Below are 14,397 nucleotides of genomic sequence, written 5' to 3'. Positions count from 1 at the left end.
TCATACTAGCAGAGGATTGGCAAGGTATACTGCTCAGGCTTTGGCTTTCTGACTTGCTCAAGCTTTACAGTCAGAAGGCCTGAAGATATGTTGCTGCCCCACACAAGGAAACGTGTGTCATTAGCTTCAGAAGTCAAATAAGCAGCAAGCCACACACCCACCTATTGATTTCAGGTAATTTAAAAAGAAGTGAATTTGATAGGTAACCTATCTTCCTGTTTTTGGCAACACCACCCAGGCTGAAAGCAAAAAATCTATGTGGCCCATTGCTCCTTGAATCATATGTTATTTACATTTTAGTTGGCTGCTGAAGTTTTCTTTATGAGCATGAAAGTCGAGGGCTGTAACCTGGTTTCAAATACAAAAGAAATGGGTCCCAGGAGGGAGGTCTACTTCTAAAGGCTACCTTCCAGAGCACTTTATTTTAAAAGATGTTAATGCACACACTGGGGTTTTGGAGATTTTAACACAGAGGTACTATACATTGTACAATTCAGCGAAAATAGAGGGCTACAGAAAGCTTCCCTCTGTGCTCCCCTCCCTTTTTCTTTTATGAACAGGTGTAATTATTATACACAGGCAACTGATGTTTGAGTGTTTGAAGGAGGGAACAAGTCATTCGGTTTAGATGGAACTGCACCTCTCTTCTCAGTCTCTTCTATGTATCTTCCCATGACTTCCCACTTTCTAGAGTTTTGCAGCTCTGCTATACCACTGCTCTACGTATGTTTGCCTCATTTATTAGAAAATCATATTTATATTCTGATTTTTTTTTCACTTGTATTGTTTTAGAAATCAGTTATCACCAGCACATTCATGATAGAACAGTATTTTCCAGTTGGTTTATTTTGGTCTGTTTCCTACAGCACTGTCAGAAATTGCTTTGAGTACAGACCATAACATAGAATGCCACTGGGATGTTATGCTATTTTCTATTTCTTTCTATCCCAAAGTTGACAGTGTTTGGCTCCATACGGATGCTGCATATATGGTTGGATGTATCCAACTTGGCTTTGCTTTCCCGTCACTGCATGGCCCACTTATGGTAGCAGCAGGCAGTCACCACGTCCTTCCAGGGCTCTGCTGAAGTTCTGTGCTTCTTTTCAGTTTTCTTTGTGTTACTGTCACAAACTTGGAAGTGCTTCAGAATGTTTGCATTAATGACACTGACTCGAAATGTCTTCTGCTTTATTATTTTCAATAACAACCAGGATTCTGTGGGGCCTGTGGTAGGCTTGTCTGTTACAAAATTAACTACTCAGTGCAGATTTGTAGATTTAAATGAGGGGATTCTGCTGGAGGAAGCAGTACAAGACTGTGAGTTACTAGAAGAGTGGTGTTTGGAAAGCAGTGCTCACCTGTCCAGTCTGTATAATTCAGGAGATGTTAAAGCAGTTGAAAATGAGTAGCAGATAAGTTGTTTTGCCTAAAGTCAAAGCAAAATGCCTTACAGTCAAACTGCAAAGCGAGGGGGAAAAGTAAAGAGCATTAAGATTTAGCACTTGCATAATCCTCTACATCTTTTGAGTGCTAGATGTATTAACTATTTAAGCTTCTTGATAAATTTTTCAGCAAAAAGAAATACATATATGTATTATCCTTTTTCTCTCTTGGCAGAGACGAAAAGACTAAATAACTAACTCGAGGCTACCTATCACTGGTAAAAACCTGGGGATACATGGCTCCCAGGCCTCAGCTCAGTTCACAGCGTGCAGCAAAAATATATGTCTTTATGGTGTGCAAGTAGAAATGAGTACACAAGATCCCTATTTTGATGTAGACAGCAAACCTCTACGATATTGTACAATAAAACTGTACTGTGAATTTGCAGCAATAACACAAATGCTAGTCTCAGCAAACTGCAGTACTGTACATAGATAGAAGTAGTTGTATTGATTCAAGCCACTAAATCTTTAATTATCTTTCCTAGTAAAACTTCTCTAAATAAATTGCTCTAGTGCTGCCCAGTACTACTGCTCCTTGAGCAGGTGGAAGCAGCAGGGGTTCATGCTTGGGTCACATGCTACTTTTTACCATATCCAACCTTTTCAACCAAGATTTGGTACTGGTGGAAGGAGAGCTAACACGTATAAGTAGTGATGGATGTTAGCTCTAGAGCTTGACATTCCCTACTATTCCACAAAACAAGTGTGTAGTAAGTTATGGCTCTGCAAATTTTCCCATCCAATGAAACTCTCCTATTTATGTCAACACGCTTGTAAATTATTTGTTCATGGTTTTTTCTCACTTGTAAGGCTAGTGTGTGTGGCTGTTTCATCATTGCTGCTACACAACTGCTATTGGGTTTCATGATTACAGCCAGATGTTTGTCAAGGCATTGTATCAGCTCTAAGTATACTGATGTGTAGTGTGGGCATAGCTCCAACTGAGAAAATTGACCCAGTGCATCGGAGGGAAATTTACACTGAGCTGAGATTTGAATTCTTATTTTCAAACAGTCTGGATACTGCAGCTGCTGTGATGCAGACTTTTGGGTCACTGAGATAGGAATGTTCATCCAGAAACAGCCATGTCAAATCTTATTCTCAACTAACCAATGTGAAAACAGAGACGAATGTGGAATCAAGAACAGAATGGCAGAAGTGGGGATAAAGGAATGCATGAACATACATTAACAGAGGCTGGAAGCATCTAAGTAGGCAAAGTTATGGCATGTCTAAATTTATCTGTTAAAGATGGTATTTGGAGGTTGAAGTTTTCCTTCTGTCATTGCTGTATAATCGATTACCTTTGCAGCGCATTGCCCTGTGACAGGGATGCACCACCACTAATTTGTTTTATGTTTAGTGCAGTTTGCAGTCGTGCCTCACATTTGTATTTATTCAGTAGTATGCCTATGCTATGAAGATATACTGCTCTTCAGCAGGAAACTCTTTAATACTTGACTACAAACCATGATAGCACATACCATTATGCTGACATATTTTATCAGAAGTGAAGATGCCATTTAATAATAGAACTTTTCCATTTGCAGTGAAGGAAAAGGGGAAAAAAAATCCATGTTTTAACAAAATAAATACAACACCTCGAATTATCAGCTCGGGAGAAATGTCATAGAGTGGAGCAGCATTCTTGTCTAGTTGTATCTGTAAATGGGCCTATAAAATCCCAAATGGTGACAAATAGCCTTTGTGCTTGCTGTCAATGGAGTCAGCCAGCTGTGTAGATCAACCACCTGTGATACTTTCTAACTGCAGAGCTTTGTTTAAAATTTGCACTATTTCTCTTCCCAGTGGTTGCTAGCTATGACCATAGCAACAGATAGCGATGTGGAGTTCAGTGTGCTGATTATATGACAAAACAAAGAAAGAAGAAAATGGGTTCTCTGTTTACATGCAAGTATTTTGAATGCAGTAACAATCTTCTATGAAGAGCAGACTGAAGAAAACTGACTTATTTTATTCCAAGCTTTTGGTTTCTGTTGTGGACTGAGGTGCACGTTTTATCTTGAAAGTCTGGATTTTTCCTTTAGTTGGAGAACACATTCATCAGTGTGGTTCAGTAAGATAACACCCAAGAGCTGCAATTTATGCACATGTATGTACTTATGTCAGGTACTGCACAGGTACTTGTATCAGCTGCACTACGTCTCGCTGCTTAAAATTTAATAATAGTAATTTTTTACAAAATCTGTCAAAAGAGTATGATAATAAGTAAGTTGTATTAAATAATTAGAGCTGCTGAAAATCTACGGGGAGAAAAGGAGCATTTAAAGATAAGCAGTGTACTTATGAATATTGCTCCTTGTTTGGTGCTGTAATTGCTTGCTCTGGATTGGTAGCATTGTCTTGCTGTAACCATCTTTTTCATGATCAGTTATGTAGTGATTATCTGGGGCTTTGTTTCCTTTTATCTCTCGACCAGTAATTGTTTGATACAGGCATGATTTTAAATATATGTTTGGGATGACTGATCCGAGAGTTCCTTCTGGGAGCCTCTATCTCAAAAGAATAGAAATAAGCTTTTCCAAGGGCAAACTGCTAAGATTTTTATAACAAGACTCAATCTTTGATGGTTCTGCTTAGATCGGAGGTACTTCTTTGCAGCAGCTTTGTATGTAAGCACTGATTCACTTAGGACAATTTTTCTGTTTGATAGATTGATGCTTTTTGAAGCCTCTCCCATATACTGTGTTTTCTGGATTGCTGTTCAGGGTTTGATGTGGGCTTTTGGTTTTCCATTGTTTTCCTTTTCTAGGGGATTAATTTTTATTTTTTTTTAGTGTGATATTTTTTATTTTTGCTGGGAGCCAAAAGGAGTGAAAGCTCTCTTTTCTAGGGCCACCATTCTCTCCTGAGCCCGCCCATGGTTTTGTGGCTTGCCCATTCTGCTCTGAGGTTTGCATTTTTTGTAAAACACAACGTTACTGACTCATGTTAGGTCTGTGATATGCTGCCATTCCTAAAGCATCTGTCAGAGCCATCATCCTGCCTTGTATCTCAGCAGTCAATTATTCCTTTTCACTTAGGATATTTTGAACACGTGCACTGAATTGCAAGCTTCAGTACTGTGGCATGATTTCGATGCATGTCCAGCTTTGGGAATTCTGACCATATGCCCCAGAGCATTTGGTACTATATCTGCAGTTTTAGTGAAGTGAAATCTGTGTACAGTCAATGAGCACCAATGCAAATGTGAAACAAGGCTATGCCAGGTACAGGCCCTGTAGGTATCCCCCTGATGGCAGTGCCTAACCTGGCAGAGCTTCACCCAGCATTCCTCAGGTGCACTTTTCCATCCGCTTCTGTCCCAGCCTTCCTCTCCCTGTACACAGGAGGGGCTTTGCACAATGTGGCCATGAGCCAACATGGGGCACAATGTCAGCAGCCTTCCTAAACCAAGGTCTTGTTACCTCCAAAACCAATGCTAGAGAACAGGGAAGCCAAGCTTGGAACATGATATTGTGCTTTTTCTCTCATTTTGTCATGGAAAGAGATCTGCCAAAATCAAGCTGTCACCCTTGTGCATTGCTGTCAATATCTGGGCTGCTTTTTAGGGAGGTACTCAGCCTGTGCCAGGCCACCATGCCTGCTATCATTGCTCTTGTTTAACTTGGGTTTGTTTTCATGACCAGAAATCCCAGTCACTTTCCAGAACCACTTGTTGTGCATGGCATAGTTAGAGAATCAATGCTAGAAACTAGCATTGATGGTAAAATGAATGCAGTAATTTGTGTGGCTGTACTTAATATTCAGCAGCTGAGTAGGTATAAATTTTTTATTTTTAGTTGATTTGCAGTCATAATATAACTGAAACCTGAGTACTATTTTATAAACTTGGCTTCCAGTCAGCTCCTACTGCTTTGTTGCTATGGACATGTTGTTCTGTAGCAGAGACACTAATATTTTGCACTGTGATTGAGTCCTGAGAAACATGCACTGTTTGCATATATTTAAATAACTGTGATTAATAATTTCTCCTCGGAATTGGTAGATACACGAGTGGGGAAATGTTCACTGGTGAGCCACACATGCACTGCCCTGAGTCAGGGTTTCACTGCACAGCTGTGATTTAACTTCAGCATTCTGCCCCTTTTTCAAAAGAGCATTTCCATGGGGGACATCTCAGTAATTGCAGTGTCAGGGCTCCATCATCTCTCCCTTTCCTCTTAACATCACCGCTTCTGGGTGGGCTCTGCCTCCCAGAGAAAGATCTGCTCATGCTGCGCTATGGGAGCTAAAGTTTTGAAAGGGCAGCAGAGGTCTTCCAGCAAAAAATATCTGGTAGAGAGGGATTTGATGTTTGTATTAGCTAGAGGAAAGAGGCCTTTTGAAGGCCATATTTGCTAAAATACTGCACCCGTGCTCAGGAGCAGATGACTGCCTTCTAAGAGAAAGCCTCATTGGTGGTGTTTTTCTACTGCAGTGCTATTTATTTACTGTGTAATCTGTTAGGCTAATACTGAGGACATTTTCTAACTTGTCTGCATTATCTACTTGTAGAGTAGGTGTTGGTATTTCCCATTAATAATGGTTTGTAATATGGAATCCACCTATTTAAGATACTACAGAGTTCATTTTTGGTGTTTTCGTACATGATCCAATTTTCAGAGCAAGAAAAACTTAACTGCAAAAATAACATCTTAAATACATTAACAATGACACTTCAGAAAATGACCATTATTTCTAAAGGCTCAGCTGGTGTTCACCTGATGTTCATGTAATTTCCAAAAGCTTTCAATCTAACTTCAGAGATTATTCACACCACATTTTTTATTTTTCTTTTTTTCAAGTATTTGTGCAATTCAGAAGTCTGCAATTAAAAAGCCCAGAGCATTTCCAAGTGCTTAATTCTTGCTACAGCAAATGGAAGTCTTGAAAAACTCAGGAGGTTTCTGTTTAAATCTTCAGAGCCTTAGAAGAACTGAATGTATAACATTACTGATCTCCATCATTCTTGTGCTTATCCACATACAGCGGTTTGGGCAAGCAGTCCATTATGGGCAGGGTTTGAAGCCTTCACTTTGAGATCCATCTACTGTAGTCTGTGGGTGCTGTTGTGGTATAGGTGTCACAGAAATGCTGGCACAGTACCCCTGTATCTTCTCAACACAGCCCTGCACATTGCTGTGCAAGTACTGGCTACTGTTCCCTACAGGCTTCCTCTGAGCTCTGGAGCCTGTTGAAGTATCTTTTATCAAAACATATGATTTAAAATGCTCCTTTCCTTATGCTTGAGGAACCCCAAGGGATCAGTCTGTTTCATTTACTTGCTGGTTGTTCTGTCTCGAAAACATTAGATTAAGTTTGGTACCGCTTAAAAAAAAGCCAACAATTTTCATGTGTTTCATAAAATCTGTACTGGGTATGAATGTCTGAGAGGTCCACTCCATCTGCTGCTCTTGTCTTCCTCAGACGTGCCAGTGAGCTGAGCAGCCTGGATCTGATTTCCCTCTGAACATTACTGTGGTGCTGTCATAACGAAGAAGTTATAACAGACAGTGAAAACAAACAGTGAACCCAGGGGAATGCGTCAAGCCAACTTTAGGGCGCTCAGTGCAGCTGCTGTGCAAAGCATGGTTGCAACCCTGATAAGGTCTGTGACATGAATCTTCAGATGGTTTAGAAACATTGGCATTAATGAGTCCTTAAAACGTGCCTAATTGATTTTCCTGATGCGCACAGCTCTTAATCTAAATAGAACTCCAAGTCTTTGGCCTCTGCACAGCCACGCTGCACCCATGCTCGTCTTCAGCTGGAGAAACCAAAACCTTTGAATTTTCACGGAATTTTGAATTATCACCAACTCATTTTGGTGTTTTGAATCTGATGTGAATTTTTCTGTGGAATCTGATGACCCCGAAGAATTGTCTTCTACTGTTATTTTATCCTCTAGTTGTTTTTCTCTATACAAAAGAATATAAAAGTTTTTCTAGTAGTTGTATATTACTAGTAATTTTCTAGTAATTGTATATTACACTCAGTCCTTCTGCATGGATGTTTTTCATTTCAAATCTACTCAGGCTCATACAAACTTTGAAATGCGTATGCATTACAGTCACAAATGTTGCTTTGCTACAGATAGAGGTGGTATCAGTGTGCTTCTCACCAGCATTCAGGGATCAGCTTTGAAATGATCAGCTACAGCTGCACCCAGAGCAGCCTGAAATGTGTTTCAGTATTTTCAAAGAATCCTTCTAGTGCTGCATCCTTTAGAACTACTGTAATGAATGTAATTGCATTGTCTTTTAATATTCAATTATTAGCACTTCATTGGATTTTTATCTTTATTTGCTTTATCAAATGTCATATTAATTGCATTTTATATCCCCACTCTGTAAATCTATCACACTGCCTTTGATTTTCTAAGTCAATTAAGCAATTACAGGTTCATTGAATAAAGAAAAGAAATTGTACTGAGATATTTCTTACAGTTTAGGATAATGAAAACCATCAGTATAGATACTGCAAACAAAATCTTCATCTGGCGTGCAGCGACTGACTCAGTACCACCACCAGAGCCTCACATATTTTTAAGCTCTTTTTCAATTGATATTTACTGATAGCATTATGGAAGTTCACTGTTCTTTGTATCCACATCAGAAAATTAAGAGATAGGATAACACACGCAGCATATGGGTACTTTTCTCATTGTTATATCCTATGTCACCTCCTGTATGTGAAAACCAGTATACTTTGCCAGGGATGTGATTCCCTCATTGCCTTGAAACACTTATGCAAAGCAAAATAATTGTGAATCATTAACGCTAACAATACCTTGCTGAAATGGGAGGAAGATGAGCAGGGAAGCTCATTATTGGTTGGCCACCTTACACCTGAGTGCTGGCCTTTAAATAGCTCCACCTGTTGAGGAGGTTCCCAGCAGCAGCAGCTCTGTAGCACGCTTGTGTAGGCTGGGGCTGCCAGCACACATTGATGCAGGGTGAGGCTGTCTGCCTCTGCTTTTATTTGCCATTTGATGTGTAACTTCTTAAAGGCATTTAAGCTGTTTGCATTTTCGATGTCGTAGCTTTTTGCATGTCACCATAAACATTTTACGTGATCTAAACTGAGAAAAAGCCTCAAAGCGTTGCGCGTCTAAAGTGTTGTGGATGTGTTTGAAATGAGGCTATTTTGGATTGCCTAACGTCTTGCCAACGAGCGTCACGTGATCCTGCCAAGTCTGAGGCACTGTACAATTTCTGCGCAGTGAATGCCACTCTTCTGGTTTCAGCACAATCTTTTACTTTCCCACACAGAGCCATAACACTGGAGAATCAGCTGGTGATCCTTGCGACGTCAGTGACAGATGCAGGAGGGTACTATGTCCAGGCTGTCAACGAAAAGAACGGCGAGAACAAGACAAGCCCACTTCTTCATCTCAGTGTAGCGAGTGAGTATCCAAATACACGGAGTTGTGCCACAGTACTGAGGTTACAGAAGGAGTTCACAGAGCTCTGCCCTAACGAGAAGAGCCTTTCTAATAGAGGATTCAGTCGTTAAAGGAGATTGTGTTCTCCTGCTTGGTTTGGAGCATTCTCAACAGCTTGTGTGATCAGAGGGACCTAGGGCAGCATGAGTCCGACACAAATCAGCCTCAGAGCCTTTTGTCTGGGGGCTTATTTTGTGCAAGGCAGGTACATGATGATATTCCTCGCTGTTCGTTGTGAAGTTGGGTTGGTAATTTCTTTTTAGCGCAGGATTTGATAATGTATTGGTTTCCATTGTGCGTGAGTAAACAAGTCACTCTTCTGAGTGCGGGTTTATTAATGAGTCTGTTCCCAGACTCTGACATTATTTTTACCTGGAGTTATCGAGGAGTCCCAGGGAACATGCATTTCATTGTTATTACTTATTATTTTACATTGCACAAATTGTATTAACACCTGCCATTACAGAGGCATTCCAGAAGTAGGTTTTACAGCGAAGGGGAGGGAGAAGCAGCAGAGCAATGGGGTCAGAAGGGCTCTGCACACCGAGTGTTAACGTGTACGTTCAGCAGAACTGTGCAGGTGTAAAATATTGTTAAACATTTGGTAAATATTTGTGTAAAAGCAACACTTTTGCAGTGTAGGAATGTTTGATTCCTTTTGAGGGCATTCAGGAGAGGTGTTTCTACGGTAGTAGTGAGGTAAGGAGCATGTTCCTCTTTTTGATTGTAGAGGTAAGAGATGATTGGGTAAATATCTATGAGGATGGCAGCATTACAGACAGGCTGCTTTTTTGGTTTATACTTCTAGAGGATGTGGGATTCTCAGCTCTAGAACAATTAGCATGATAAGATGCCTTTAGATCGTGGAAAGCATGAGGTTTGAGACAGCCCGAGTGGGTATCTTCTTTAGAGGAACAAAACTTGGGTGCTTTGGGTTTTTGGGAAGGAAGTTTATCGCACTGCTGTTGGTAGTATGCTTACGTTTGTCAGAAGATCTTAAAAAATGTTATGTACCTATGAAACAATTTTTAAAAAAAAACATCTTTTTTCCCAATAAAATTCCTCATCAGATGTCAAAGAAAGTTGTTCTTAAGCAAGCACTGGCAGCCCTGCTAGTGAGTCCAGTAGTGCACTGCACACAGAGTCACTGAGGTCTGAATCTACACGGTGTAACAGGCAGCAGGAGATACTAACCTGTGTTTTCTTCCAGATATGTTTGTACAGTAAATGAACTTCTCGTGGGTTTTGCACATTCTCCCGAATTGAAAATAATACTGCAAATCCACTTGTGTGAATTCTATCTGTGCTGTGGCATGTAGATTGTAAACATTATTATTTCTGACAATATAAGAGGTTTGCTAACACTTCAGTAATTTCACTTTTAAAGCAAATTTGTACTGTTTGTATTTATATGACCAATAATGTATTTCCCACTTTAATTTCCTATCTTAATTAATGCTAGAAATAGTCTGTGATCATGCTTGTGTAGCAAGTTCTATGCAAAGCAGAAGATTATACCAGCATGTGGAAAAGAAAACACTTCAGAATGCTTGCAGACATGATATTATGAATGGAAAGTCCATCTGGAATGTGAACAATAGGAAAAGGGCAAGATGGAAACCCAAATATAGATTTTGCCTGTTAGAATGAATCTTAGACAAAGAGGATAATTTTAAACCTGAGAGGTAAATTTAATACACTGAGTCAGTACGTATAATACTGTGTGTGTTAAAGAAAGGCTTTGGCTATAATACAGTATAAAATTAGATTTGTGTGGTCATCATGAACTTTGATCTAAGGAAGAAAGGAGAGATGTGATACATTAGGTAGAAGTGAATAAACTATTTCAGTCTAACGACAAAGTAGTTGGTCAAAAATATGGTCCTGAGTGAGTGAGCATGCAGGCAACAGTTGCAGAAAGGTGGTATATTTTGGAAAAGTAATAAATAATTTCAGCAAGTAGTTGGAAAGTGATTCTTAAAGAGACATCTGAATCTGCAAGATGTTACATTGAACTGTCTGAAGTTTATCAGATTTTAAAAGTGATGGCACTTCAATTTCTCTTAGACAGGTCTAAGATAATCAATAATAATAAGGGTAGAAAAACAGTTTCAGTATATCAAGTGGAATATCCAATTTCTGTGTGAGCACATTTATATATTAATTGAGTGCAACCTTGCTCCATGACTCGGCGCACATTGCCACTTTTATTGAGGACAGAAGGAAAAAAACTGTAGACAATTCCCTGGGTAGTCATCCACAGAGAACACTGTTAGAGATGCAGTTTGTTATTCCTTCCTTGAAGGACATCAGCATCAGACTTACTTCAGCCTACATGAAAAGCACATCAACAGAATCAGTCTGACAGCTGAGAAAGTTGTTCTGCTCTTTTCCCAACCAAAAGGATGGCTCTAGGATGAAGGGATAGTTCTCAGGTAAGCAGAGCAAGACTTACAATTCTGACTTACAGTTAGTGCCAAACTTGAAATTTCTTAAAATCAGTTGAACTGTATACAAAACTAGTGGAAGTCTTGACATTTCTTAGCCATATGTCCTAGCCACCTTGTAAATCAGAAAACAGTGGCTAGGCAAGTCAGACAGCTAAGACTTTGGTGCAGTAATAGTAACAGTAATGCCATTAGATAGTAGCAAAACCCAGTTTCTCTCAAGTCCAATGCATTATTCGCTCCCTGTGGAAAATTCTGTGTATTTTCTGTTGTGGAGGATTTCAATTTAATCTCCAGCACTAGAACTTCTCAACTTGACAAGAAGTGTGATAGTTAACCCATCACTGATCCATTGCGACCTTCTTCTCTTAGAAGCACACATTGCTTTACAGTAAAAACAACTGAGAAATACTTAATGTTCTTCCCTGCTTCCGTCTATTCATCAATAGATTAGCTGATATCTTAAACTGGTCCTTGATTGTTTGAGCACTTTTCTTTCTTGCCTGTTCTACAGTTTGACATTGCAGTACAGATGGTCAGATATCTTTCTCAAGACTTCGGTTTGTCGGAGGGTACAATGGCACACATCTGTTTTTACCAGTGTTGGCAGGACTCTTACAGGTGGAAATATACATTGAAGTAAGGCCATCGTGAAACTTATTTCCTTGAGGGCCATACTCAGTGGTATCAGATAAACTTCTCAGAAACTTTGCACCAAGGTTTTTTTTTTCTGTTGTAGTGTGGAATTTAAAAAACAAAAACCTAATTCCTCCCCCTGCTTTTTTTCCTTCTGTAAAGACACTGTTCTTTAGTCTGTGCCACTTATCTGTGAAGATGCTCTCTTCTTTTGGTTTTGGAACTGCAAGGATTTCTGGTATGTAAGTCAATAACTCAAGAAGTGTTTTAAAAAAATTAATAGGGAGCTTTTTATTTCTGCAAGGAGCTGGCTGAGCTATTCCCTGCAATGTGTGCAGCAAGTGTCCTTGTTATTTTATTGCGAGATGACGCAGTAAGACTCTGGTGTCACTTTAGAAGTTTGAAAAACCCTGCTGAGATTTTCCTATTATTAACTACAATGCAGTGCCATAGATGTGAGCACCACTGCCCCATTCTTAGTAACTTCTAACAGTATGCACTGCTATTTTAGAGCTTATTCCAAGTATTTTGTGAAAAATCTGAGCAAGTGTCCCCGAGCTGATGATTTAAATGGTGAGTTTGCTAAGGGTAGCTCTGTGTAAGCTGCTCTGACAGCTTCGATACTCCTGCTTCAATTGGTTTGCAGTGCTAATCATCTGGAACTGCAATCTGGGGCCTTGCTTCTGGACCTTCTTATTAAGCTGTGAAATATTGAGATGCATGTCGCTTCAATAGATTTATTAGTAAATTAGGTGGTCTCTAGACCTATTCATAATACCGGGAGATGCAGAATGTTCTGCAGACTGACGTCTTTTTTTCTGATGCAGGCTTTGTAAAAACAGAAAACAAGATTGATGAATATTTTAAAAACCTTGCCAGCCAGCATTTCTGACGAGTCAAAGACAATAAAGCCAATTATCATTTAACAAAGATAAATTTTTCCCTTGAGCATTGACAATGTTTTTTTGTTTTTTGTTTTTAAGAATAAAGAAAAAAAAAGAGAGTTGGGGACTGAACATTAAATTTCTGGCTTGATTGCACTGCAATTAATCTGAAATAGTAGGGTGCTGTGTTGTTCCGCCCAGCTCCCCCTGTTGCTATGAAAAGACATTTCATTCTGCAGCAGTAGGCACTGACACAAGGCTAAACAGACCGTGTTTGTCTCTGGTTGAGGCCTATTTTGTTTTTCAATTTAATGTATCAAAATAAAAATTTTACAGAAGGAAAGAGTTCAATTTCCGGCTGTTAAAAAGAAAAGTTCCCGTGACAGCCCAAGATGTTTGGGTCACTTCCAGTGACACCAGAAGTGAAATTCTCTTTACGTGGTTAGAAAAGAAGTAAAGAAAATAGTGCCATGTTACCTGTCGATGCAGTTGATGCAATACCACTTCTGACATCTTCTGTCAGGTTTGTCAAGAAGATAAGTTTTCAGAAGAGTCTGAGCAGACGTTTTCCTCTCTGGAAGAAAGCATTTCGCAAACATAATTTTTCATATTAACCATCAAGGTTTGCTCAAGTCAGCAGATGTTGAGGATCCTTCATGGCTATGTTTGAAACATACTGCTGCATGAATTTTTCATGGCTAGTTCCAGCTTTCAAGTGTAGGGAGAAGAAAAGGAGTGGGCAGGAACCCCCAGAGAGCAGAGATTTCTGTTCTGAGGTCAAATTCATGCAAGTTCTATAAACTTGTCAAGCTCTTTTTAGTCCACGCTGGGGGAATTTATTTCACTTAGGCTCCATGGGTCAGTACTGTTGAGGTGAAACAGATGCGTCAGTGTAGAATTGTTTTCTGTGGGTTTTGTTGGTTTTGCTTTATGAGGGGGAAGTTGGTGACGGGTGGAAAAGGAACAAGAGGTGAAATGAAATCGTCTTTCTGTGATGTAATGGTTCTGCACGTGCTTGAGGTTCTGATCAGATGGTTTTAATGCATTCTTTGAAAGAATGACACTTCTTTCCTTTCCTGTTTTCTGCACAGGCTTTGCTCTCTCTGGGCAGAGTTTTATCCAGGAGAGATATCCTAGCAATTTTCACATGTAATTTCATGAGCAAATGTGTGTCCTCACTTTGGTGATCACTCGACATTCCTTTGTTATCCAAAAAGTTAATTTGAAGGAGGTCGCTGAAGTGTTTGGGATTTGAAATTGAACATTAAGGACAAAATCTGTGCAAATGCCATGCCTAATACCCTGGAAAAATGTTATATTTCTTGATGTGTTTTATACAGTGGTACCTCCAATCTGCTCTCGTACTAAAGGGCATAGGTTTTTTAAGCAGGGATTTTTATTTCTCGTTATTTTACAAGTAGTTTGAACATAATTAAACTGTGCTTTTGGGATGCATATGTTTAAGTCAAATACATTTAAGTGCTATAGCTGAAACAAAAAGGAGTACATTGAGTTAATGTTAAAAGTTTATTGTTGTT

General features: G+C 39.5%; 1 protein-coding gene across 2 annotated transcripts in view; it reads left to right on the top strand.

Annotated features, from left to right (window-relative positions):
• The window catches only part of SDK1 (sidekick cell adhesion molecule 1), a 352,886-nt gene that overhangs the window by 151,942 nt on the left and 186,547 nt on the right, over nt 1–14,397 (top strand). For both annotated transcript variants that reach the window (XM_065732888.1, XM_065732887.1), the window contains exon 5: nt 8,720–8,853. In XM_065732888.1, coding sequence (XP_065588960.1) covers nt 8,720–8,853 — 134 coding nt within the window. The remainder of the gene's footprint in view (nt 1–8,719; nt 8,854–14,397) is intronic.

Source organism: Cyrtonyx montezumae, unplaced genomic scaffold, assembly GCF_038088225.1.
Source record: "Cyrtonyx montezumae isolate F1298 unplaced genomic scaffold, pur_monq_1.0 scaffold_16, whole genome shotgun sequence".
In the NCBI taxonomy this organism is placed as follows: Eukaryota; Metazoa; Chordata; class Aves; order Galliformes; family Odontophoridae; genus Cyrtonyx; species Cyrtonyx montezumae.
The sequence above is the reverse complement of the archived record's forward strand: the minus strand, read 5'-3'. Positions and strand labels throughout refer to the sequence as shown.